This window comes from Meleagris gallopavo, chromosome 4, assembly GCF_905368555.1.
Source record: "Meleagris gallopavo chromosome 4, MGAL_WU_HG_1.1, whole genome shotgun sequence".
Taxonomy (NCBI): domain Eukaryota; kingdom Metazoa; phylum Chordata; class Aves; order Galliformes; family Phasianidae; genus Meleagris; species Meleagris gallopavo.
The window spans coordinates 48318367-48343512 of NC_139407.1; the positions used below are offsets into that span (position 1 = coordinate 48318367).

The 25146-nt window shown below is 40.2% G+C and overlaps 1 protein-coding gene across 10 annotated transcripts in view; it reads right to left on the reverse strand.

The window, feature by feature from the left end:
• The window catches only part of LIMCH1 (LIM and calponin homology domains 1), a 161816-nt gene that overhangs the window by 57492 nt on the left and 79178 nt on the right, over window positions 1–25146 (reverse strand). For 9 of the 10 annotated variants that reach the window (XM_085223251.1, XM_085223250.1, XM_085223243.1 and 6 more), the window contains 3 exons: window positions 9616–9722; window positions 6469–6499; window positions 3426–3536 (listed from right to left, as the gene is read on the reverse strand). The exons of the other annotated variant lie outside the window; for it this stretch is intronic. In XM_085223251.1, coding sequence (XP_085079377.1) covers window positions 3426–3536; window positions 6469–6499; window positions 9616–9722 — 249 coding nt within the window. The remainder of the gene's footprint in view (window positions 1–3425; window positions 3537–6468; window positions 6500–9615; window positions 9723–25146) is intronic. 10 annotated transcript variants of the gene reach the window in all.

The window sequence follows — 25146 nt, forward strand, 5'->3', positions numbered from 1 at the left end:
CCTAATTAAGAAGCACCCTCTGGTCACCACTCACTGGAGCACAAAAGCTACGTTCAGTTCAGCTCCCACTGGCCCTGACTGCCCGGGCATTACCCATCACTTGCACAGCCAATGACGAGATCAGCCTCAAACATCCCCGTGTGCTCTGGCACCTCTGTGACAAAGCACATTTGCTGGAGAAGTGACTACAGGAGGAGAGCACTGTAGGAACACACAAACAGGAGGCTCGAGGTCTGCAGAGAGCAGACTCGCCATCCTGCAGACTTCTCAGGAAGAAGGCTCAATGAATGCCACTCGCTATTATGCTCCCAAAATACCACGTTAAGGATAGCAGCAGAGTCCTGAGACCAAGCTAACCTGTGATAACATCAGTGAGTAACCTCATTGCAAACAAAATTAAAATATGTTCTAAAATAAAAACATATCTAACAAAGTAGTAACTGAACCCTATGTAATTTCCTTCCCCACTCCTGCCTAGCACATGGGTTAAAATACTGCCAGAAATGCCAGACAACAAAGATTTGTCTCCTAGAAATCTGCATGGGTTACACAGGCCCAAGAACAAAACTAGAAATCCTATCAAACCCTGTTTGTGACATGATCCAAAATCCTTTTAAAATCCAAATTCCCTAAATCCCCTCAGCTCTTCATACCAATCAGCTATTCTCAGTCCTCAGGCACACTTCCATTTTCCTGAACTACTGTGTCTGAGTGACACAGAAATGCTCAGCAGCCACAGGACTTAAACTCAGGCAAAAAAAACCCCGTCCTGTGCTTGCTATCTTCCAGAGTTTGAAAACAGTCCAATTGTGAACTAATGAGTTCTGCAGGCCTTTCTTTCAAAAGCCTGTTTATGTTAATTCCGCATGCAGCTCACCAGGAATTAGGAGGCAGGCACCACGATGGTATCCTAGACTTCTGCAAACACGTCTTTTATGCCTTTCCCTTGGCAAACATCCCTCCCAGCCAAATGCTGTCTCACAAATGGGTGCTTGTCCTGCCCTGAACGAACGTCATCTCCCAAATGTTATCAATGGGAAAAAGAAAGTGGTTATCTGCAGGACTGATAGCTCAGAACAGCTCATTGCTTTTCACCTTATCGAATTAAAAACATAGTATGTCACCATACTATGGCAACAGTATACTATGCCATTTTGCAGTAGCAGAAGGGTGGCTGTCCAATAGAAGATGCATTTCGGCAGGAAATTCCACCCCCCGAATATAATCAGAAGCTATGAATGTTTTGTCATTGGGAATTTCCAGTTTAAAAGTAACAAAGACACATATCCAAATAGTTAATGAAATTAAAAACAGAGCAGAATGAATAAAATTAGAAATGAATAGTCTTCTCAGGATGGGAAGTAGAAAAAGATGAATCCAAGACAACTTACATCTGAGCTGTCTTTTGATTTCCTTATTTAAAAAGGAGAGCAGAGGGGATTTATAGTGGAAGAACCAAACCAGACTGAATTTATGGAAGATTTAATTATTAAATTTTGTGCAAAAAATTGCCTGTAGTGAATGTGATAAAGTGTCTTTTCAGCACTCAAGCTCAGCTATAAAGAACATCAGAGTGTTACACAGCATGATTAACATGTTCAATTTTACAACCAAATCCTCTTCAAATTTAGAAAGAGAAAAGGCCACGACAGCTGATATGGAGTACTGCAGGGGAACAGGAGCAGAACTCAATATGAGCTGCCAGTGACCCTCATTACCAGCACCAGCTGAACAGACTTTTCAGGATGGTGAAGTGCTCTGTTTTTACATTACAGGAGTATGTAGCTTTCAGCTTTTATGAGATCTCTGCTCTGCTCCCAGTTCCAGCATCTGCAACAAATCAAGTCCCAGTCTCTTGCTTTGTATTCAACCTGCAGGCTCTGCCCTGCTTGCCAGGCACTCTGCTGTGAGCTCTGCTGAGATCCCTACCTCTGGAGTCCTGTGCCTTTGTCCCACCAAATGCCCCTTCAGATGATTTGTTAGATGAGTAAAAATGACATGGAAAAAAAGGAGCCTCATGTTGTCGATTAAATATTAAAAAATAAACTGTAGCACCATGCTGCGCTAACACTCTATCAACCTGCACTTTTTCTGCCTTAGCTTTGATGGTTACCTTTGTTTTGCCTTCCAGATTACAAACTTTGGAGTGGGGACTGCTCCTTCCTGCACCGAGCAGAAAACAACTCAAGTATTAGCTCAATTTCTTTTGTGTTTAGTTTCAGTTGTACTGCTCCTGTATTGCAAAGTCCTGAATGATTAGTGAAGGCCCTTTCAAATGAAGACCAAAATAAACCTCTACAGAGAAGGAGAAATGTTTCTTTTCCTTCATATTGCTCTGTGCTCACAAAGAGGGATGTTATCAAACTGAGAGCCTGCTGACACTAGGATGTAGAAAATGTAAAAACTGGTATCAATCAGCCAAATATCTCTTCCCGTCCATGGGCAGCCCAGTGCCAACCCTCTGAAATCCAAGAGCAAGGATCTGCAGCTGGTGCAGATGCAGGAGTTCAGAGTTTGGGGATGACAATGTGAAAATAGTCTCTCATGGTCCCCAAACCTGTGGGATGGGAAGGAAATTGCAGGCAGGAAGCTGTCTGAGGACTGGAGAAGATATCTGCACACTACTTCACGAGCCGTATGTCCAACATACGTAACATCAGAATCAGGTGCCTCTATCTTCTTCCTTGTCTGCTGCTTGCTGCTTCCAATCCCAGAAAATGCATGAATGGATACCAAAGCTAACCACTGCTGAGTCTGTATCCCATGGCGAGGCTGCTGGCATGCTGTAGGGCTCAGCCAGATGTCCCCAGATCACTCTACAGCAACAGCAACTTTTCCTTTGCAGCAGAGCTCAGCTCATCATAAGCCACCAAATATGTTTTCAGTCAGAACTTAGAGCCTGCCAAAACACAGGTTCACCATAACCATGCCCTTTGTAAAGCATAATTTCTTCCTTCTACCCTTCAGCTTTATTTAGATACTTTGGTTTGATGCTTTATGTTACAACATAAAAAAAAGAAAGAGATGTCTGAGAATGAATGTTTTAAAGAAAATAAATCTCTTCTCTCCAAAATCCCACCAGCCTACTTTTGAGTCTCAGCTCTTCTAGCTAAAGCTCTGTGTCATAAATGAAAATAATTCAAACCAAAAACTGTGGAAATGAATGTGACAGAGCCAGATGACAATTCTCAAGCCCTGGTTCTCATCAACTGCTGCATCATTAATATCACCACAAATCTGGCTGCCAAAAAAAGTCATGTTTATGGCTTGGTACAGTCAGAAATATTTTAAAAGGAGACGGGGGTTTACAAGTAATTTGTACTCAAATCCACCACTTCTCTTACGTTAGCAACAAACATGTTATTTATGGGAGTAATCCTCTGAACTAAATTTTTATTCCCAAAACATAAGAAAAAGATAGATACCTTTCTCATTTGTGCCAGTAAACCTTCAAACTCCTTCAGGTTCAGGGTTGATCCACTATATGATGTGCAGCTGTTTGCTGCTTTTCCTAGCCAATAAATGGTGACTAATACCTGCAGAAGTTAATAAGAATTAATTGAAGCTATCCTCACAGTTACTTAGCTTAATTTACTTCCCTTAAGCATTTCTCATTTATTCTAAACTGTCCAGTAGCACAAGACTTTGTTATAAATCTCAGTTGAAAGGGAAGAACCTGTCGATGGTTAGGCATAAACACATCAGGCAACTATGAAAATTTAATCAGGCCAACAGAAGATGTAACTTAATACATTACATTCCTGGTATTTCTTATAAAAAATGGTCCTGTCATGTCTGCCTGGAAAGTAAACAGCAAAAATAAATCTGAATAGAAAAACCAGGCAAGAAATTTGAAACTGTCCAGAAAAGACATTTGCAAATATGCTTATTTGTACATGCAACAGAAAAAAACAAACACCTAAAGAGTACTTGTACTAGTGGTTGTTAATTGAAACACTTATGACTAATGGAATAAATAGAACATCTGAAATGTATTTCTACCCATTTCAAGGAAATAAAAGGTAGTTCGATTTTTAATCATCTTAATGTACTTTTCCAGATGAAATGGGAACATTTACTTCCAGTATTCTGCTAGCTTAAGAAATGCTCAGTGCAAGATTAATCAAAGGCCACGAGCATCTGATTGTTTCTAATATACTAAATGGGAAAGAGTTCATGGTTTCATTCAAGTTCTGACTTTATGTCTATCCATAAAACAAGAGTCTCTTCAAAACCAGCAGAGAAGAAATGCCAGGAATTGCACTTTCAAATGTTTATGTACCCTCTCTCCTTTAGGCAGCAAAAGAAATCTGATCTGAACATAGCTGGTGCTGTGGTTGTTTTAGGGAAGAAGAGATTAAGGTGCCCAGGATGGTCAAACTCAGCACCTCCAAAAGCAGTAACATTCATGTCATGCAAGGAAAGCAAACAGTTCTATGGACCCACATGTGTCCGCTGTTATCAGGCAGCAATATCTTTAACAGAACCTGTGAAACAGCAATTTGAACTGGAAACTGCTCATCAAAATTACTTCAGGTCAGTGTTTTGGATTGGTTAACAATGTCAAACACCTCAGAACTTACGGCACTTTCTCATATAATGCTCATCATTTCTGCCTATTCCATGGCATGGCAAAGCATTTAACTGCAGAATAAACAGGAAATATTTTGGCGTGGAAAGCTGGTGCAACCAATGCTAAATTATAATTGTCTGTAACAATTGCTATTAATGATCTTCCAAAAGCTGAATAAAATGAAATACAGTATTTTAAGTACTGACAGGTCTGTATAATGCATACTACAAAACATGGTATGAAAGGGATGTAAGACAACCTGAGGGAATGCAGTGACAGGTACCTCTGCCAGACTGTTCTTCCCTAAAACATGCAACCAAATTCCTTCAGTACTTCTTCCTTAGTCACATTTACTAGACTTCTGATTGCCCTTTTTTCAACCAACTTTCTCTACCGTCCCCATTTCTCATTCAAGTGTGAGGTTCAAAGTCCTACACAGTGCTGCAGCTGAGGCCCTGCTAGAAAGCACTGCATATCATGCAAGTTGCCTGTTGAAAACACAGCCATGGTAGACTTTATAAATAATACACATACCATGAAATTGCAGAATAAAATTTTTAATACAGTTCAAAGTTGTTTTTTTTTCCTCATTTTAAGAAGTGCATACATATTGACACTACTGTCGCGAGAAAAATGAGATAGTTTTGCCAATACTTTTTTTTTTTTTGTCTTTTGAGGGAGAAAAAGGTATTTGAACTGTTTTCATTCAACAAACACTATTCAACATAGAACAACAAATTTATGTAATATCTCTTACAGTATGTGTTCTCAAGTGAAAACACTTGCAAACCTCACATTCCTAGCAACGAGGAAGGTGTCCAGTTCATTTGGCTGCTCAGTACTATGGTGAAAGTTGTGGTATTTCTATTTCTTTCTGCTAGCATGTGATCACTCTCTCTCTTCTGTTTTTATCTGTGTTTTTTTTCCCCCCCAAATAATGTCATATTTGCAAGCAATTCTGATTGGCTGCCAGCCGAGACTGCATTTATATGCACCTGGAAAATATACACTGAAGGTATATATTGTCTACAAACACATTGTAGAGGACACTTTTGGAACTTTACCTTTAAAACAATACATCTATACAAATACATACAGCCAGTGCCCATAAGGGTGCTAAAATGGCAAAGCTAAACTCTTCTCCTATAACTTTGTGTGTTGGATGCAGAAGATACTACTTAAATATTGGTGGGAAAGACTATCCTTCTTCTTTCGTTTTTCTTCTTCTTTTACCTGCAGTCATGATTACTGGCTTGAAAAGTTATAAGGAAAAGGCCTTGGCATTTCTTAACAGTCTACAGGGATATGAGCTAAATATAAAATTGAATTTATAGCAGTTTCTGTGCCTATAAAGAAGAGACAGCTTGTTAGGCTTTGGAAGAATAACTAACTCTGACTCCAACAAAGTTTAGCCATTTTCTTTTCACTTTTCACACAATTACAGAATCTATTATCTTTACCATTAGTTCAAATCAACAATAAATTAAAGTTTGGTGGAATTAGCCTTTCTGGGAAAATATTTATTTGGAAGAATGGGAAAGGTAGTAAAGACTGGTGCGCAGATCTAATGAGCATTTTGCTTCATTTAAAATATTTTGCGCAAATTTCCTTTTCTTCAGGTAATGCTGCAAGGACTCAATAGCCTCACGACTGAATCAGACCATTCTGGTGAAAGCCACAATGGACAGCACAGAAGTCAGATGGTTTGCTTCCTTATCTAACCAAAGATGGCTGCTCTGCCATAGCAGCTCTACCTAAGTTTCCAGTACAACCCAGTTAAGATTTGTATGCAGGAGGACATATCAGAAATACTCAACTATACTTGTTTTTTCTGACACAGTTCTAGCAGAGGTTAAATATCCCCAATAAAAAAATACTCCAAGTCACATACTTACATTTTTCAGCTTCCTACTACAGTCAATGTTCCTGGTTGCACATGCACACACACACACACACAAAAAAAAAAAAAAAAGGAAAAGAAATCAGAATGCAGACCGACTTTTCAAGAGCATATATGCAGCAGATCACGTTTTCCCCAAAAAAGTCTGCAGAATGTTTCTGCTAGCTAGAAAGACATGAAAGCTAAGAAGATGTTATTCACACACTCATGTATTCATAACATGGGTGTATTTTGTCACCATTATTTCAGTCATTAAATGATACTTCTGGAAGTACAAAAAGAAAATGTGTTTGTAACAGTCCCACAGTGAAGTAGGGCAGTGCCAAAAATATTTCTTTTAAACTGAGTTGCTGATTCATTCAAGAAAGATCGAAGTCCCCGTTGCTAAAATCAACTTTGCAATTATCCAGAAGTTAGATTTGCTCAGTGATGAATCACGCAACTCATATAGATTCTGAAAGCAACTGAGCATGCATATGACTCCAAGGAAATCAATGAAATACAGCGGGTGTTTCTGAGGATACAAAGAACAAAGCAGGTAGATGAAGCAATAAAGATCCTGCCAAAGACAGAACCTTTACAACAGAACCTGCTGTGTAAAGCACATTCTACGTTTTGAATGTATACTCAGACTGGGCACCAATGTTCATCAAAAAAGAATGGAAGTTTGCAGAAACAATAAAGCAGAAAGTTTGCATAACCATAAAAAACAACTCAAAATTGAGCAGAGTTACTATTAGAAAAAAGGATCAAAGAAAATGTGTACCACATTTAAGTGCTGAAAAAAGAATATTTCAGATTTAGCACAGATTTTTTCCTTATTATTATGTAATAGAATTGTCAATTGTTTTCTATATAATATGATCCACTCCAGCATTAAATGTTACCTGACAAAAAGCAAAAATACTTAACTTAAATCTGTGAGAATAACAAAAGCCTAAATATAGGCAAAACTAAAACTAAGAGTTTTTGATAACTATTTTTAAGCCAAAATTTTATCAATGGATACATATATGGTAAGAAATATAAAACAGTCCTATTTTTTTAAATAAAACAGTGGAAAAAAGTCTTGTTTAACAAATCAGGATGAAATTCTTTGCAGCATTAGCTCATAACCTTTATAAGTTGAATGATCCAAAAAAAAAAAATAGATCTAATACATACTTCAATTAGCACCTATATGAAAAAAGTTAAAAACTATCATTACATTAATCATGTGCAATAATGCAATTTTTACTGTGTTTAACAAAAATAACCCAAACGTCTTCAAGGAGGGGAAAAAAATCACCTTCCTACTTTGAGATCTAGCTAGATGAAGACAGTCTTGAACATATTTCTTTGCAACAGTCATGGACTTGGCTCGTACACCTCACTCAGCTACTCAGTGTGAACTTGGACAGTCCTGGGAAAACATTTGGCTCATTTCCACAGCTGCTTTCTCTGAAGAGTTGATGGGGGAAAGATATTCGTGCCAGTGAGCCACTTCACATCTCTTGAGCATTGCAGTCAGCTGTGGGCTGAGGCAACTCTACAGTTGCTTATTCCTGGTGGAAAAGGCTCACGTGCAGGACAGGTCTCACTGGAGCTGCTACCAGCTGCTCTGCTATCCTCAACTCCTAAAGATGCAGCTTTTTATAAGGACCATTTATCTCTGGTTCTATCTAGAGATTAGGGACTATTTTGCAACTCTCTGCAGCCACTCATTGTCAATATTTCACAGGATGTCATGAAGAACATGGCAGTGTCACCCGATTTAGAACATGACTGGGAAAAGCTCACTGCAGACTCATTACATGGTCCTCTCTCAATGGCACGAACCAGAGCCAGAAACTTGGAAGCGAACAAAAAGTAGGAGACTGTTCCTCAAAGTAAAGAAAGCGGCCAATGTGATTTTCAGAACCTTTGAATTTTCCCAGACAGTACTTGAACACCATGAAAACTTGCCCAGCTTTCAATGCCAGAGGGGAAAAAACTAGAATGCTGCTGAGATTTAGTAAATTGTTTCCATATACTTTTCTAAAATGAATATGTCTGACCAGGATTTCATTAGCGATCGCTTTGGTCAAATGAAGCAATACCATTCAATCAACTCAGCAGTATTTTCCTGTCTGTAAAGCAATAACTTTTTAATATTACATAACAGATCTAAAAATGTTGTGAAAACACCTAGATAACAAGTATATATCTTGTTAATTCTATAAAGCAGGGTTGGGTGCTTTTGTTTTTGGGGGCTGAGCGGTTTGACTGCCATTAGAATGAACTAGTAAAAAATACAGTTTGACTGCTTCTGTTCCAACACGGTGACAAAATCTTCCCTGAAAGGAACATTTTCTGTTTAAGGCCTCAATCTATGGCCATACAGACTATGAGTAAAGACTGTTCTGTGCTACCTTCAGCAAGAACAGTAATTTCTTCTGTGCCAGTTTCACATCTATCTTTTACATCATTTCATAAATCAAATGTTGAAAATACAAACATCTCACAAAGAATGTACAAACCATTGCTAAATAGAACTAACTGAATTAGTTATTAAGGAGAACCCCTTAACATGTATGTGGTAATCCATGTGGTAGAAGGTGTGTGGCTTTGGCAAGAATTATCTAAACCGGGGCATTTCCAATTCATACAGGTTAGACAGAAGTCCTCAGCCCTAATACTGTGTCACAACTTACTGTTCTTGACAGAAAATAAACAAACCACACTTGTTGTCTGCATCTTGTAGAGTCTGAGAGGCCCGTAAATGTCCTATAAGGCATCTTCAAAACAGTTATGCAACAATAGAGCAGTGATTTTTTTCCCCCCCAGCTTACATAGTTTGTTAGTTGGATAGACAAAAAAATGCCATCAATTTAGACTCAGGAAACCTCTTAAGTCCCATACAATCTCATTGTTTAAATTAAACTAGTATTTTAAAAGAGCTGTGGCTGTTTTCTCTGGGAAAAAAATAATAACCTTTAAAGAAAGGCTGCTGAAGAGAACAATGTATTATTCCCAGTGCTGAAGGTTTCAAAAATCTCAGCTTCCTATTTGCTTTATATAAATGACAGTTCCATATCCTCTTTGCCCATTCTCAAATATTTACCATCTAACTGCATGCATGTGAGGTTATAACAGGCTAATCACAAACTGCTGTTGTACTTACTTGACAGTTACTCTGTTTGAGGTGTCCTGCAGGTCACCAGGATCAAACAGCTGAGATTCCTTAAGTCCCAGCTCTTTGCAGCCTCTTAAGAATAAGATGATATTATCCTGAAATGAGGCACACACACACACAAAAACAGTTTTAACTTTCCTTCAGTTGCAAAGATCATCTTATTAAACCAACATCTCTCCAATTCAGGAACAGCTCACTAAGAATCACATTGTTAGCTAGGTGAAGAAGCAAAGCCATTGCCAGTCACATAACTTAGGAAGTCAATATAGGTTATGTTTGAAAACCAGATAAGTATTAAATAAAACTTCCCCCCCCCCCAGTATAACTGCAACAAATTTGTTTTCTCTTTCCAAACCCAGATGTTGGTAATTTCTTTAAAAAAAAGGCCCTCCTAATTTCCTCAGCTACTGCTGTAGGTTGCCAGCAGAATTTCAGTGTGTTACAAGCCAGAAAAGAAACAACTGGATTTCTAAAACAGGTGATTAAGGTATATGTGGAACATCCACCACTTAAGCAAACAGTTCATAAAATGTGTTGTATGTCAGTACAAACTCAGATCAGTTACTCCCATTACACACAACTGTCCACTTGCCCCTCTGAGCTTAATCAGTCACTGGGAACAGAGGTAGGTAGTCTCTCCACAAATAGATGCTTGAAGCTACACTTCAGACAGCCACCGCCTGTAAGCAGAAGTAACCCCTCCCTTTGCAGTACTGTTCATAGAGGAGTTACACTTTTAGAGTAAGCCCAACCTGACACAAACCGCTTTGAAACCAAAGAGGGGCGATAACAGATGGGTTTGTGTGGAGGCGATCAAACCTGTTTGTGTGCACATATGTCTAGTATATATTTTATACTTACACATATGCACGTACACCACCACCCTTTTATAGAATCAGTGAAGCTTTTATATGCAAGACAAGTGCTGAAGATCAAGAGAACAAGTTATTAGATATACGTGCTGCTCAATCAACAAATGCAATGATAGATGGGCAGACAAGTGAAGCTACAACACACAGCTTGGTATCCTTTAAGGCCTCTCATGTAGAACCTTCAATTGGAGGCATCCTGTGCTATGGACTGAGAGGAAGAGCACCACATGCGTGGTGACACCTGAACAACAGAAAATTCCACTTCCATAGAAATGAGGAAGGAAAGGCCAGAAGATACCAGGCAGCTCTCAGTGTATGTACATAGCAGGAGACCAAAACCCTCCCTACGCTGGGTGGAAGGCTTTGTCTGTGTGCCCCTGACACAGCCTGGCAGGGCACAGCCATCAGCATGCTAATCACAGGGATTCTGCATGCCAGCACTCTCACACAAAGCTTGCTGTCACCAGCCACCTCACACAGAAATAAGGGCTCAGAAATTTAGAGGAGTCCAAATCTCTCTTTCTTCCCTGGCTGAAACTTAACAGTTTTGGAACAAAGCCAGAGGGAAAGAAATAGTGGTTGAGAGAGCAGAAAGCCCATAACCTTGAGAGACAGCATCATTCATGACATGAAAAGATGCTTGTAAAATTCTCCATCTGGCTTACTGTTTGCATTATAATTTTTCCACAGTATTTCCAACTGCAACATGAATAACTCTTGTGTTTAGCCTTTGAAGGCGGGCAGTTCTGGTCAGTTCCAAGCGGTGGGTGGAGCAATGTGTAAAACTAATAAAATGCAAAAGCCTTTAAAACAAAAGTTGCCAGTGACATTTCCTAACAAAAATATACAGGACACACACAACACAGTAACCCAATAAGTTTAGAAAACAATCAAGGGAGGGGAAACTCCAGGGATAACTAATTGTTACCATTTTTATGCCAGAAGTTCATATCCAAGTTATGATAAGCAGTAGCAAAAGTATCAGTCATTTGGCAGCCCTTTAACTTGGACACACAGTCCTGCTGATGAACAAATGTCCACTTCTCAAAAAAACCCCAAAACACAACAAAACAGTGTCATAACCCTACGCCTGTTCTTGTACATGCTTACATTATGATGGTCATCATAAAAAACATTTGCCAACAATCACTAACACCATCACACAAACAGTTCCTTACACAGTCGGTGCTTTATTCTGGCATGAATAACCACGGATGTCAACAAGATGTGATCAGTGAGCACTGAAAGAAGTTTTTGCTTCTGTTAACAGTTTCAGAGTTTTTGTTATTCAGTGATTCTAAAATTGGCAATTTATTTCCAAGGATTAAACAATGGCAACAAAAATTGCTTTCAGGTGACAGATATTCAGGTCAAGCTTGCCTATCCCCAAGACAAAATGTACCTCACAACACTGCAAAACTAAACATTTCCTGGCTTGCCTCAGTACAGTTGAAACTTGTATTTTGTATTTACATTGACATGCTGGAGAACAACACTCCTAAACCACTGAAGAGTGAAAGGAGTCTTACCACTAACAGTTAGCTCCTAGGAAGGCTTTTCTTTTTGGATTAGCACACTATTCACTGGTCAAGTCCTGGTTTCTTCAGTTCTCAGAAAATTCTGCTTACATCTTTTGAGAGAAATTACAGCTCCATATCTGTGAGCTCTAACAACACATTATTTGTAGTCCCTTATAAAGTAGCACTTCTTTGTTGCTGAAAAAGGAAAAAGGGTGCTGCGTACACAAGTAGCAGTGCATCTAAAACACTCTTACCTTAAAGGACTGAAAACACACATCTAGTGTGCATGTCCAGCTCCCTACAACTTGGCAAAGTTAAACAAGGCGTGCAAATAGGTGGCAGAGCAGTGGCAAGGATTGCAGCGCAGTCAGCTGGCATGCCTCAGTTAGCAGGGCTGTATTCTTTACAGTGGGCTCAGGAAGCAACACTCACTGCTCCAAGGGGCAACGTGACCAGAACGAATTCCATCCTACAAGGCAGTACCATATGAATCTCTCAATACATTAAAGGAAGGTGTCAGTGCCTTCCTCTCAGTGGTTACTAGCTGCAGTGACAGAGATGGAGTAGATGGAGCATCAGTCACTTGGCCAGCACATCGCACACTATGTGCCCTGGGGACCTGCAGCTGCCTCTTGCTAGCTTTGTGTAATTTGGGTTCATGATACTGTTCAGAAACTCCCTTCAATCAGCTTCTTCTGGTTTTGTCTTTGTACACCAAGTGGAAAAGTGAGCTTAAAGCCTAAGTTTCTTCCGTAAATCGCACAAGATTTTAAAGTAGAAAAGTAGCTTTTATCTATGAAATTACCTCTAGCACAAACAGGCTGATTAGAAGAGAAAAGCTTCAACGTGGTGCCAGATAAAGGACACAAGCAGAGGATACACTGACAAATTAAAAACCAAATGCTTTGTGCTTGCCTAAGCAGAGTCCTGATAGTCATGATGAGGTCAGCACTTCGTGCAATGTCATTTACTTATAAGTTCTGGAAATGCAAGAGTTATCAATTTTTTGCTGCCCTCAGTGTCGGAACAGAGAACAACCAATTACAGATGACGCATGCAGGATTGAATGCAGAGGGACTGCACCTCCATGAAGGTAGAAGGAGAGAGATTATAACACTTGCCATTTTGTTTGGGCCGTTCTTTAAAAGATGGATAACCTCGGTGCTGCTGGTTTGAAGGGACACAATCATTATATTGCATTGGGTCATTTTCCTCACACACAAAGTGGAGCATGAATCCTAAACCCTATAAAAACCAGCAGAAATTGGCAGCTGTGTAGGACAGACACCCTGGAAAGCCACCACAAATTCACACAGAAGAACTGCCAGCACACAAGATAGTTTGAGCTAGTGAGAATCAAATATTCACAGCAGGCAAATTCCCTCCATAGGATCTGCTGATCAGATGCAATGGAAAACTGCTTGAATTTGGCCCATTTCCATGGCTTTCATCTGTCACAATAGTATACTAAGTATTCTTGCTGTATCCACACTGCAAACCAAAACTGCAGCTTACTGCTGCAGAACGATCATTTATCAGATGCACCACAACACGGCCCAGATGAGATGCACAGATAAATGCAGGGCAAACAACAGAAAACCAAGCTATATGTCTGCACAGAGCACCGGCTGAAACGCCACATGCACACCACATCTGAGTGCTGGAGATATGATTAGCTGCCAGCAGCATTGCCCGGCTCGGTGGGACAGCTGCTGCCAAACAGGTGGCCTTCTTCATCCCTGGAATGTTGAAATTTTCTCTGCTCCAAAATAAATTGCAGATTTCTAAAAATATCCATCTCTAAACTGCTTTTCTGAGCAATTTCAAATTCAGGCTCCTAAAAGCCTCGTGTTTACTCTCAGCGTTTCTTCCTCATTCCCTCATGTCTCCATTTTATATAAATAATTAATGATGATGATTTATTTATATAACAGTGACGGATCTTGACGGATTCACAGGCTGAAACAAAACACACAAACACTCGATCCACACCCACCCGGCAGGAACTTTTACAAGAAAAAACAGGAATTTTTCATATATAGAATCATAGAATCATTTGAATTGGAAGGGACCTTTACAGATTATCTAGTCCAACTCCCCTGAATATATTTGATTGTATATAGAGTATGGATGTACGCTGCACATACAGTAAAACAACACTTTCACCAAACACTGTTTTCTGTGACGGATTCCAAATCAGTAGATTCAGAAGCAACTTGGTCACAGCCAGGACCCGTCCATTTAGGAACCTTAGGATGGCTTTGTCACCAGAAGATAAAAGACTGCAGCAGAGCAGACCTGAAGGCAAACCCTACTGGGGCATTAAGGGATGGTTGAAAAGCTACATAACCCGCGAACTCCCGCAAAGGATCCCAGCCTCACCTAGTCAAGATCAAACACAACATGAGGATAAAAGGAGAGAGGTGCAGGGAGGGAAAGCAGAACTCACCAGCCCTGCTCCATGCCTCCTGACCTGCAGCAGCAACAGCCATGGACCCAAGCTGAACAGCTGCCATTTGTGAGCGCTACAAAGCCTCCACCCACCTCTGTTCATGTCTCAAATGCTCCAACAGAAACAGTAAAAAATGCAGGCAGGACAAGAAGGAGCTGGCTCCTCTCCTTCCTGAGAGCAGCACTCCCCAGCACCCAGACAGAGAGAAAACAGCAGAAGGGCAAAGGAGAAAATGACTGCTGAGCGTGGAACCATGTGAGCCTCTATGAGAAAAAAATAGGCCCTGTAATGATTAGATTAAAACGACAAGAATAACACAGTGATCAAAGATGAAGTTGCACTGTTCTGAAGGTGGGGCTGGAGGAGTAGCAGGGAAAAGAGCCAAGCGTGCCTGGAGAAGCAGCAGCAAGGAAGCCTGACCAGCAGCAGCTCCGAGGGCTCAGCCGATGGGCAACAAGGACTGTCCTGGTAGAGAACACCAGGCCTTCTCCTGCTCCTCTCCGGGCAGTCAGCAAGCAGGGGATGTCTCTCCTCCAAATTTTTTAACAGAATCCCCCAAAAGGAATAGCCATGCATAATGAAAGGCAAACACAAAAATACAAAATGGCACAGCAGGTCTAGGGCAGGCAGTGAAAACCTCATGCTGGGTACAGGGTGACCGAAACACATCGTATATCTTATTTCTGCAGAGTTTAAACATGAGCAGTATGGTATGATGTATATGGAGGGAAGAAACTATGGATAGGAAAGCGGACATATAACAGGGAGGAAAAGAGGGTGAGGGAAGGGGGTCCATTTGAAAGAACAGGAGCAAGAGCAGCCTTCAACTCAAGAGGCAAGAGCAAACCACAGGGAAGTCAGAGGGGAGCATGCAGTATGAGCACAGGGCAGACCCTATGCCTTCAATGATTAAGCAGGTCCTCAAGGATCTCACTGCATCAGGTCATTATCCCTGAGGGCACAAATAAAGCATGTAAACAAATAGGGGTTCAGTCAGCATCCTAGTCTTTGGGGGGAGAGAGCAATCAGATGATGCATAGTTCTTCAGATTTGCCAGACCCAAGATACACCCAGAGTAAGAGGGATTTGTTTACAGCAACTAAGACTAGAGCTCAGGCAGGCAAGAAAAAAAAATCCCTAATCATTTTCAGACTACTCACTGGCTCTGATGCTGATGAAATCATAGCCACATGTCAGCATCCACCCTATCTTGGAGAAGAAGTGCCTATCTGATGCCATACTCTATGGTAACAGCCATGCTAAGGCCAAGAAAGAGGACAAAATTTCCTTTTCCTCCCCCTCCATACCTGTTCAGTACCAGATCGTAGTGCTCAGCTTGTAAATGTTTGGGCCTCATTTTCATGACTTCTGTTAGCCACTTTACACATTTTTTGATAATAAAGCTTACCAAAAACAGGGTTGTAAACAAGCTCCTGTGCAGTGAAGTGCAGCCAAGCACTCCAAGAAGCTGCTGGGAATTCAGCTTGCAAATTTAGTCTTATGGGTAAAAATACCAGGATAGAGGAAAGAAAATAAAAGCACAAACAATCAAAGTCTGGTTCCTTCTAATATGATTGAAAGGACTGTTATTTACCAGGCTCTGTTCTGGTTGTTGGGCTATGGAGGACATCAGTACAACATTTACTGCAGAGAGGGTTGGCCAGAGAAATACAAAAAAGAAGAGAATGAAAGAAACATCACAACAGCAATGTGCAAACCGAAGCTCAGCATCTGTGGTGCATATCCCTTCTTACCAGCCTCCTGGCAATATTTGTGCTATCTGAAGGAGGGGAAAAAAAGTCAGAAATACAAATTCAACCTTCATTTTCACTCTTATATTTAGGTACTGCATTTTGTGTGCTGGGAACACAGCTAACCTAAACACAGGTTTCATAAACTTAGTGACACACTGCTTTCCTCTGAGCATCTTCTTGGGGACACTGCACATTTGCCGCTCTCAGTGCATCCATGAGGCAGCTCTTTTACGACTGCTCTCTACAAAAAAATGGGCAAGAAAGAGGAACTATAAAGAAAACGCTGTTTTCAATGTTTGATTTATTTGTGTGATTTACTATCAGGACACGATGAAGTGTTAAGAAAAGTACTCAGAATGTCAGTCTGTTTCAAAGATCTCAAAGGCAGTCATCCCAAACAAACTATTTTGACTAAATTAAAATACACTGACTTTAAAACTAGAGCTATAAATCATAACAACTATTAAATCACAGTAAGAAAGCTTATCAATCTGCATATGAAAAGAAGGAATTCATAGATGAATAAAGTTGAATTACCTCCTGAGTTACATACCCCAAAAGTTCACCCCTGGGAGTAATCTCAAGGTACACTGCTAACAGCTTATCCTCCAACACAAACACATCTTTTTACAGACAGCAATCAACTACAGTCAAACACTGCTGAACAAACCTTTACCTCTCCTGACTGCCAATCGTGTGCTAAGCCACAGCACAACAGATGTTTCTCAAAAGCTATTTATATATGTGGTTCCTGCTAAGATGTTGTACTGCAGTAGTAATGAAGATTAGTTATGTGAAACAAGTTCAGCACTAAATTTTTCTCCATGTTTGCCCTAAATATATTAGTAGATCTATTAAAATATTGTATTTTCTCACATAGTCAACCTCTCTTTCTCTGCCTCAAAATTCCAAGTTACAGGGGATCATTTTATCACATCTGATATTTCAGGACACTGTTATCCAATGCCTGCTCTCTATATTTTGACTGTGGAGAAAATAACCTAATTTTCCAGGAAGAGGACTGTTGGTTACTTCATTGAACCATGACATCCAGCTTGTCACAGGTCATTTGAGATGCGGTAGGGCTAGTGGAAAAAGAAAACTAGGAAAAATCTGTGCATCATGAACCTCTCCACTTGACAAGGTGTGTCTGATTAATTACCTGACTAGCATGATCTATCATCATTGAGTAATGAATTAGCATAAGTAACTTAAAGCACATCTGAAAAAATGCTTCTCAACTTGTCATCACTACAAAGACTGTTTTTAGTTTTTCTCTTTCTCCATAATCAAAGCAGATAGCAGGGACAAAAAGAGTAACTGGAAAGAAGCAACAGGAAGATTTAAACCTGACAATATTCTGAAACATGGGAACCTAATCAACCATACCAACTCAAGATATTCTATGATTCTATGATATTGTAGTTACAGCCTTAATTCATACTTTACCCTTGTCATTTATGCCCTGTCTTCCTATTAAGGCATAGCAGCAGATCTCATTCAAGTCGCACAGTCTTGGAAAATACAGGATTTTTATAAAAATATGTGCATGATGAATCTTGGTGGAGAAGGTTTTGCTGCATCCATCTGTACTCAACTAGCTGAGCATATAACATTGAAAATCCACTGCCATAAAACAGCAGAAGTTTCATACAGTATATTTTTAAGCTTTGGAACTGCAAAGGTACATAAGAAACAGGTACCTAAAATGGAACAATTTGAAACTTCTGAAGGTGAATGAATGCAGGACCCCACTCATCTCTTCTAATAGCAGCAACTATTAGCATGACTTCACATTCTAATTCTTTTCCTTTACAAGGTATGCTCTCTTTTGCTTGATATATTAAACAAAGCTATCTTCTCTTTAACGCCAGCAAGCAGGAGGAGTTGGCCAGCACTCTGACTCCTCTCAGCAAAGACAGCAATCAGCTATGCAAGGTTCAGGATACGCCACAGCCAGAGCAATTGGGGGGCCTCTGCATCCCAAAATCCAACTACAGCTGCTGTAGGTGGGCCTCAAAAGACACAGTAAAGCTGCCTGTGGGAGCTGAAGGCCTGGCAGTAGTTGTTAAGATCAGACCAAATCTCCATTCCCGAAGGCAAACAGCAAAATAGTGAAACCGCCAAGGAGGACTCATTCCTGCTCAGTTCATGACCTCTGCAAAAAAAGCAACAAATTCTTCTTCTCCTTTCAAATTAAACATCTACTCTTTATTGCCAAGGAATATGTTTTAATAATCTGGGGTGTTCAAGGTTTGATAAACATCAGAAATCTCTTTGCTGCTGTTACATGATACCTGACACACATTTCCCCCCACTCACAGCTTTGCATTTTCATGCCAACATAACATAAAACATACTGGACTTCTTTAATGTACAGGTTGGGGTTTCCTTGCAAATACTAAAAAAAAAGCTGCTCAAGTCCAAAGAACACTTCTTTTTCCTAATTGACTTTTTATACTGAATGAAGTTCCAGAACATTCCAGTTGGAAAACCTACATTATTTTCACTTTCAGTTAGAAAAAACAAAATTTAAATTTCACTATTAGATGGCTAGAATAAAAGGAAGAAGAAGGAAATAATTTAGTTTCTTTCTAGTACATTTTACAGAGAACCAAAATATCTGTGTAAAAAGATGTTGAGTAAGTCTGTGCCTACTCTGAACTTTGATATGTATTTTAATTGCCTAAATTATTGAGTACCACCACCATTTATCTACTGTTTCCTTCTCAGATTTGAAAACATCCATTTGATGTTCAGGTGACATGTCCATAACTGACAGCCATCTTGAATATCTCCAGTTTTGGATTTTTTACAGTAAACATTCAAGTCAAGATAAGCTGCCCAATAGCTTGGCAACAATTTACTCACCATCCCTTTTCAGCCTCTAGTAAAGCTCTCCATAGATAGGATTTGAGAAACAACACAGCTGCTCATGAAGCTAGGGTAGCTGGAAATTGAGGTGAACTATGCAGAACAGCCAACCTAAATTACTACTTTTGATTAAGTCTACAGAGACCGTGCAAATGTACTTTTGAAGGTCTATTTGAAAAGCAGGAATCTTGGACTGCATTTGGATGGCAGGATAGTTTGCAGGCTAAGCTTTCAGGAAGAATAAAAAGTAGTACAATAATATGCAGTATTTAAGAATTTCTGTAAGCTTATGTGTATAAAATCAAAAGGGAAAGAAAGGAACTCTTCTTTAATACAGCGTCTTCCAATTGCAAGGGTTTCTCCCAACTCTTTCAGAATGGTTCTGGCTCTTCTGGGCAGTGGAACATAAAGCAGAAAAAGATATTTCCTCAGACAGCACAGGTATTCCCGTTCCTTCATTTACTGTGAGCACACTGGAGGTACATTTTAGGTGTACTGCTACATTCAATTCTCCTCCAAGAATGCAAAAAGTAACAAGAGTAGAAGAAGGAATACATATTACACCAAGTCTTATGAACAGGAACTGTGGGGTGAGAGCAGCAGAAATAGCTTGTCATGTGTGTTGGTAGTGGGAAGAGAAAGGGGAAAAAAGTCAGCTATCATTGATAAATCATTCCCATAATTTCAGATTATATCATAGCTTCCACACTAACTAGACTTTAGATGACCTTTTGTTTGTAGAGGAAAATAACTAAACCATGCTTATACTTCAGTTGTGAGTAAGGCTAGCAGTGATGTTCATGAATCTTACAAACAGCAAGCTTCCAACTCCTGAGCTGATAAGAGCATATAAAGGAAAACGGAAAACTTAAAGCAACTATCATTTTTTCCTTTACTCAACAGAGGGACTTAGACTACAGTTAGTTGATCAGAGAGAGGTGTATTTAGACAGCAGAAGCAGCAGAGTCCTGCAAGATTATCCAAAGCTTCATGGACCATGAAAGCAGCTGTACTGGCTTTCAGAGCCAACACAAGTCGCCAGCAATTTTGCTGATTTAAAGCACTGCAAAGCCCCAGCCCCGGGCCAGCTCACATCTCCAAACCTCTCCTGCAGATGCATATTTCTGGAGAACGCAAATGTTATACATGACTACCCAAAATCATCTCAAGGCCAGCCTTGTCTTTAGCAAAAACCTCTACAATGGCCTTCCTAATGGCCAGGGAATACACACAAGACATGGTACACAGTGCTGTGACTGAATGCCACTAGTTCAGGCTCAGAACTGTGCTCCAGCTCATCAGCCCTTCCACCTGAAGACCCTACTACAGAACCACGTAGGGCTTACAAAGTCAGTGGATGTATCCCCACTGAAAAAAAAAAAAGTAAAATGAAGCTATGTGACCATTTATTTATTTCCTAACCTGAGCATGCAATTTTGTTCCTCTAATACGTATTGTGTAGTTATAAAGGACAAATTCATATACAGCATATGAACAATACTTGTATATCACTGTACAATAGAATAAGTCATACTAGAAGCTGTGAAGGATAATACTGACAGCAATCTGCAAAGTTTTTTGATCTTCAGTTTGCTTATATAATAGTTTGTATGCATGCCTAAGTGCCGGATTACTAATATTTCTCATTAAATTTCAGAAAAAAGAATGAAATAAGCAATGTGAATGACTCTTCAGAAGATAAAACTAACCAAAAAAATTTTTATGGAAGTACTGTGAAAACACCGAGCATGACTGCAATGACTCACAGTTCTTAAAAAAAAAAAAAAAAATATGTGAAAGTCTGGAATCCGAGCAGTTTCAGTTCTCTAAATTGTATTTTAGAAAGTAAATTTTAATCAGGATTGAGTGGCTCAAAAGATTGGGTAATAGTATTTAAAAAAGCAAGTGATTAATCTGTGATCAACCAGAGAGTAAGGACTAAAGAGCATTTAAGGTCTCAAACACTCCTGGAAACTAGCCAACTTAGTCTAACACTGTGGGTGCTGACTCTAGGCAGATTTGGGAATTTACACCTTCTCACACAGTCCTCATGGTTATGAGTAGCTTCCTCTAAATTTCAGTAGAACCACTCTAACACCCTGGGCAACGTAATAAAATAGAAAGCATTGCTTTCAGAACAGCCCTCATGGCTCCTAAACTCCTTCAAACTAATCATAGCATTGGGTTGACTTCTGCTCTTTCGGCTGTTTATAGACAGGATGGAAGAGCAAGCAACAACCGGTGGGATATTTATGAAGATAAAGTATCACTCACCCCAGACAATTCCAGTAATACCTCACTTACTCAAATCTTTGAGTGACAGCAATGCTTCTTTGAGAGGATGTACTTAATTCATTTCTTCCTTGTCTAAAATTCTTGCTCACTGAAATACCAAACTGTACTCTGCTCATCTTCAACACTGCAAAAACACAACATTGTTGTGAACACTAAGAAGGAAGATGAAGCTGGCCTACCTGTTTCTCAAATGAAACAAACAGACCAAAACAAAATCCAGCCCCCAAAAACAAACAATCACATTTTTTCTTTTCTATTTCAACAAAGGTTTGTTACTAAACTCTGACTTCACTAGCAAATGTTATGTGTCCTTTTGGTAAAAAAAAAAAAAAAAAAAAAGCATTTATCAATAATTTCTACCTCTTCATGGGCTTTTATAGAAGTTCAGACAACGATTGCTGGGAAATGTTCTTTATGGTTGGCAAGTTTGTAACTAATTTTGCTAATGACTGCTGAAACTCTTGCATTTGTTCATAATTTGTTTAAAGAAAGAACATATAACTGTTGCTCTGAAAGTAATACCTCTTATTTTATTATGTTGGCCCAACAACATCAGAGGTGGAATTTGATGCTATGGAAGTACAAGTTGAACCTTCCTGCCAATATCCCACTACATTTTGTTGCTGTGTGACAGATGGCAGCAGAGAGGCAGTCTGACAAAATGGGATCCAACACGGAAGTACGTATGAAATAAAGGGGTATCACTGAGTTCCTCCACGCAGAGAAAATGGCACCCACTGATATTCGTTGACTCTTGCTGAATGATTATGGAGACCAAACAGTGGATGTGAGCACGGTGAGGTGGTGCATGTTGTATTTCAGCAGTGGTGACAGTGGGTCAACTCTGGTGGAACAGATTTTTACAAGCAAAGCATTTAGGTTCTTGTCCATCACTGGCAAAAATGCGTAGCTAATGGTGGTGACTGCACTGAAAAACGGTGTTTTGTAGCTGAGAATTTACACTACCAAATAGTGTTACTGTGCTCTTCGTATCTGTTGCAGTTTCCATGGAAATACATAGGAGGCACTACTTTCTGAGAGATCTACGTATATTGTTTTTAATATATATTATCAAGTCTGCAGTGACTTTTATTTTATCAAAATTTGCTTATATTTTCTTTGAAAACAAACAGTACAGCAAAAGGTCCTGTCTGGATCACTGTGTGGTGTTCTCAGGGCATTTCAAGTTATGTTTTTCATGAAATTGTTATCTTTAAGAAGCAACTACTTTCTGACCTCTTCAGAGATAACAGAAGAAACTTAATGAAAGAAAACATCCGGGAATTGTACAAAGAGAAAGGATTTTTCTACTTCTGCACATGTCAGGCAAAAGCTGTATAAACTGTTTTTCTGCATCAACAGTTGAGAGTTTTATTAGGTTGTGCAACTGACCTATGCAGACAGTTTTCTGGCACTATTTTCACAACTTGTACTCTATCACCTCAGTTATCCAGATCTTCTTGTTATCCCAGCAAGGGTCACATTCCTGGCACGTATTAATTACGCTGAAAATTACCCTGGATTACTTGAAACCTCAAATAGCTGATCCTATTCACCATCCTCCCTTTTAAATAACAGAGAATATATTGTATAGTGGTGGTAATACTTTGTATAGCTGTAACTCCAGAAAGTAATACATGAACACCTCTTACCCAGCAGACCTGCTGGTTTTGCTCTGGGAACCTGGACCCAGCTGGGAACAGAGTTTATGGAATGGTGCTACCCACTGACATTGCTGCGGGCAGGAGGGGACAGGAGGCAGGAAGGACAGCCAGGTCAACAACAAAAACCACAAAGCAGCATTCCTGATCCATGCATTACTGACCAAGGAGACAGAACTGCTTCACAGGTCTGCAGCTGACAAAACGACCTTGAGTCCCTCCAACAGTCAGCCAAGAGCTAGCTGCTGCCTGCATGGTACATGTACATCCCACAGACACCTAAGTTCTCATCTATATGACTCACTGTCTCCATCTCCTCATGCGTGTCACGTATCTGGCAGGCAGGACTCCATCAGGCAGCTTCCAGGACCCTCTAGAACCACATTACTGGAGCTTGAATGTGAACATGAGGACATGAAAACCAACTAGCACGGCACATGGTCAGCCAGTACCCAAAGGCCTTAAAGCTGTTGCTAGGTAAGAGTTGCAAAGTTGGGATTGGTTTTGGAAAAAAACAGCAAGCCTCCTTCCAACTGAACTAAAAACAGTATCCAAAGGACAACAGCAATGAGGCATCATTTGCTCAGAGAAGGCATTAGAAACATCCAGGGACAGCTGGAAACACCAGTGGGATTTGCTGGCTACAGAAACCAGCCACACAACACGCACCCAGTTCCAGTTATATAAGGCAAGGTGTGGGGAAAGTACCCTCAGTTCCATCAATCTGTGGCCTGAAGTTTGTTGCCTCTGACAGGTGCAAGGGTGAGGTTCACATCTGGCACTCAGGCCAGCGAGGAGCCTGGCACAACATACCGTATATCAAGTCTGGTAACATCTCTCTAGTTGCCACACTAAAAGGAGAGCTGGCAAAGGCCACATTATAGCTGAAAAAAGAGGAAGGGGAGCTGGGGGGCAGCATGTTAAGCGTTGGCTGTTCAGAGAAACACAAGTTTAATTCTAAATTCTGCATGAGAACCAGTGCAATTCATAGAGAAACACCAAGCTGAAGAAGCAGCATACAGAATGGACTGAAAAAAGTTAAGCTGAACTCAGCAGACGCATGCATGCACACATTTAGCAAATTCAATTCCATCCCTTATTTGAAGTCTGAAAAGAGACCTTCTTTTCACACATTTCACAGTAATAAATCAGGGCACAGTATTGCCCCCAAACAGAAACAGACATTCACATCTCAGTAACAGTATTTTGTGCACGAAGATTAGGAGGCAGTAGCAAACAAAAGTGGTAACAGAGCCAGGACTTTAGCAGGACACCACTCCAAACAGAAGAGGATTGCCTCTATATTGCAGTACTAATTACTAGACCATTACTTATATTGCTTGTTCAAAAATGAATGTGTAACTCTCCCAGATAAGCATGGGGCAGATTTCCACACAGTAGCACAAGGCTACACAGCTTTCAAATGGTTAACAGCTAATAGCTTTGATGTGCCTCAGTGAGATAGCTCAGCCTACCACTGCATTTTTTTGCACAAGCAATTAACTAAGCTGCTTCCTTCGCAGCATTAATTTTAACGGCTTTACAATTGTATCATTATACCTCTGGACATTAAGAGGAAGTACATTACAATTGGAGAATACCGTGCCAAGCAGGAAGCAAGTGGCTTCAATCCAGGGGCACTGAGGAATGCAAAAGGAAAGGAGACTTCAGTGTCAGCCTCTATGAACTCTTGACTACAGCACCAAACCTCAGAATTTCACTGGGCTCTGCACATGGAGCTTTAAGGCACCTGGGCAATATTCCACTAGCTTGTCTTTCTGCTTGTTTGTTTGAAGCCAGGAAAACAACTGCAGTGTGATCTTTGGAGAGAGACACGTCCCATCATCTGCCTTCAGCATGTATGCTCCTGCTGGCGACATGCACAGCATCTGACAGCAATCTGCTCACACCACCAGAAAAGGTTTTCTGCATAGAAACAGTACAGACAGTTGCTAACGGATGGAAAGTGCAACAGAATTCACATTGGCAAGTTGATCCACAGCCAAAAAGGAGATTAGAGGCAGCATTCTTTCTCCTCCATCCTCCATGTGAGGGCTGGGGTCCCAACAGACCGTTGCTAATTTGCCCTGG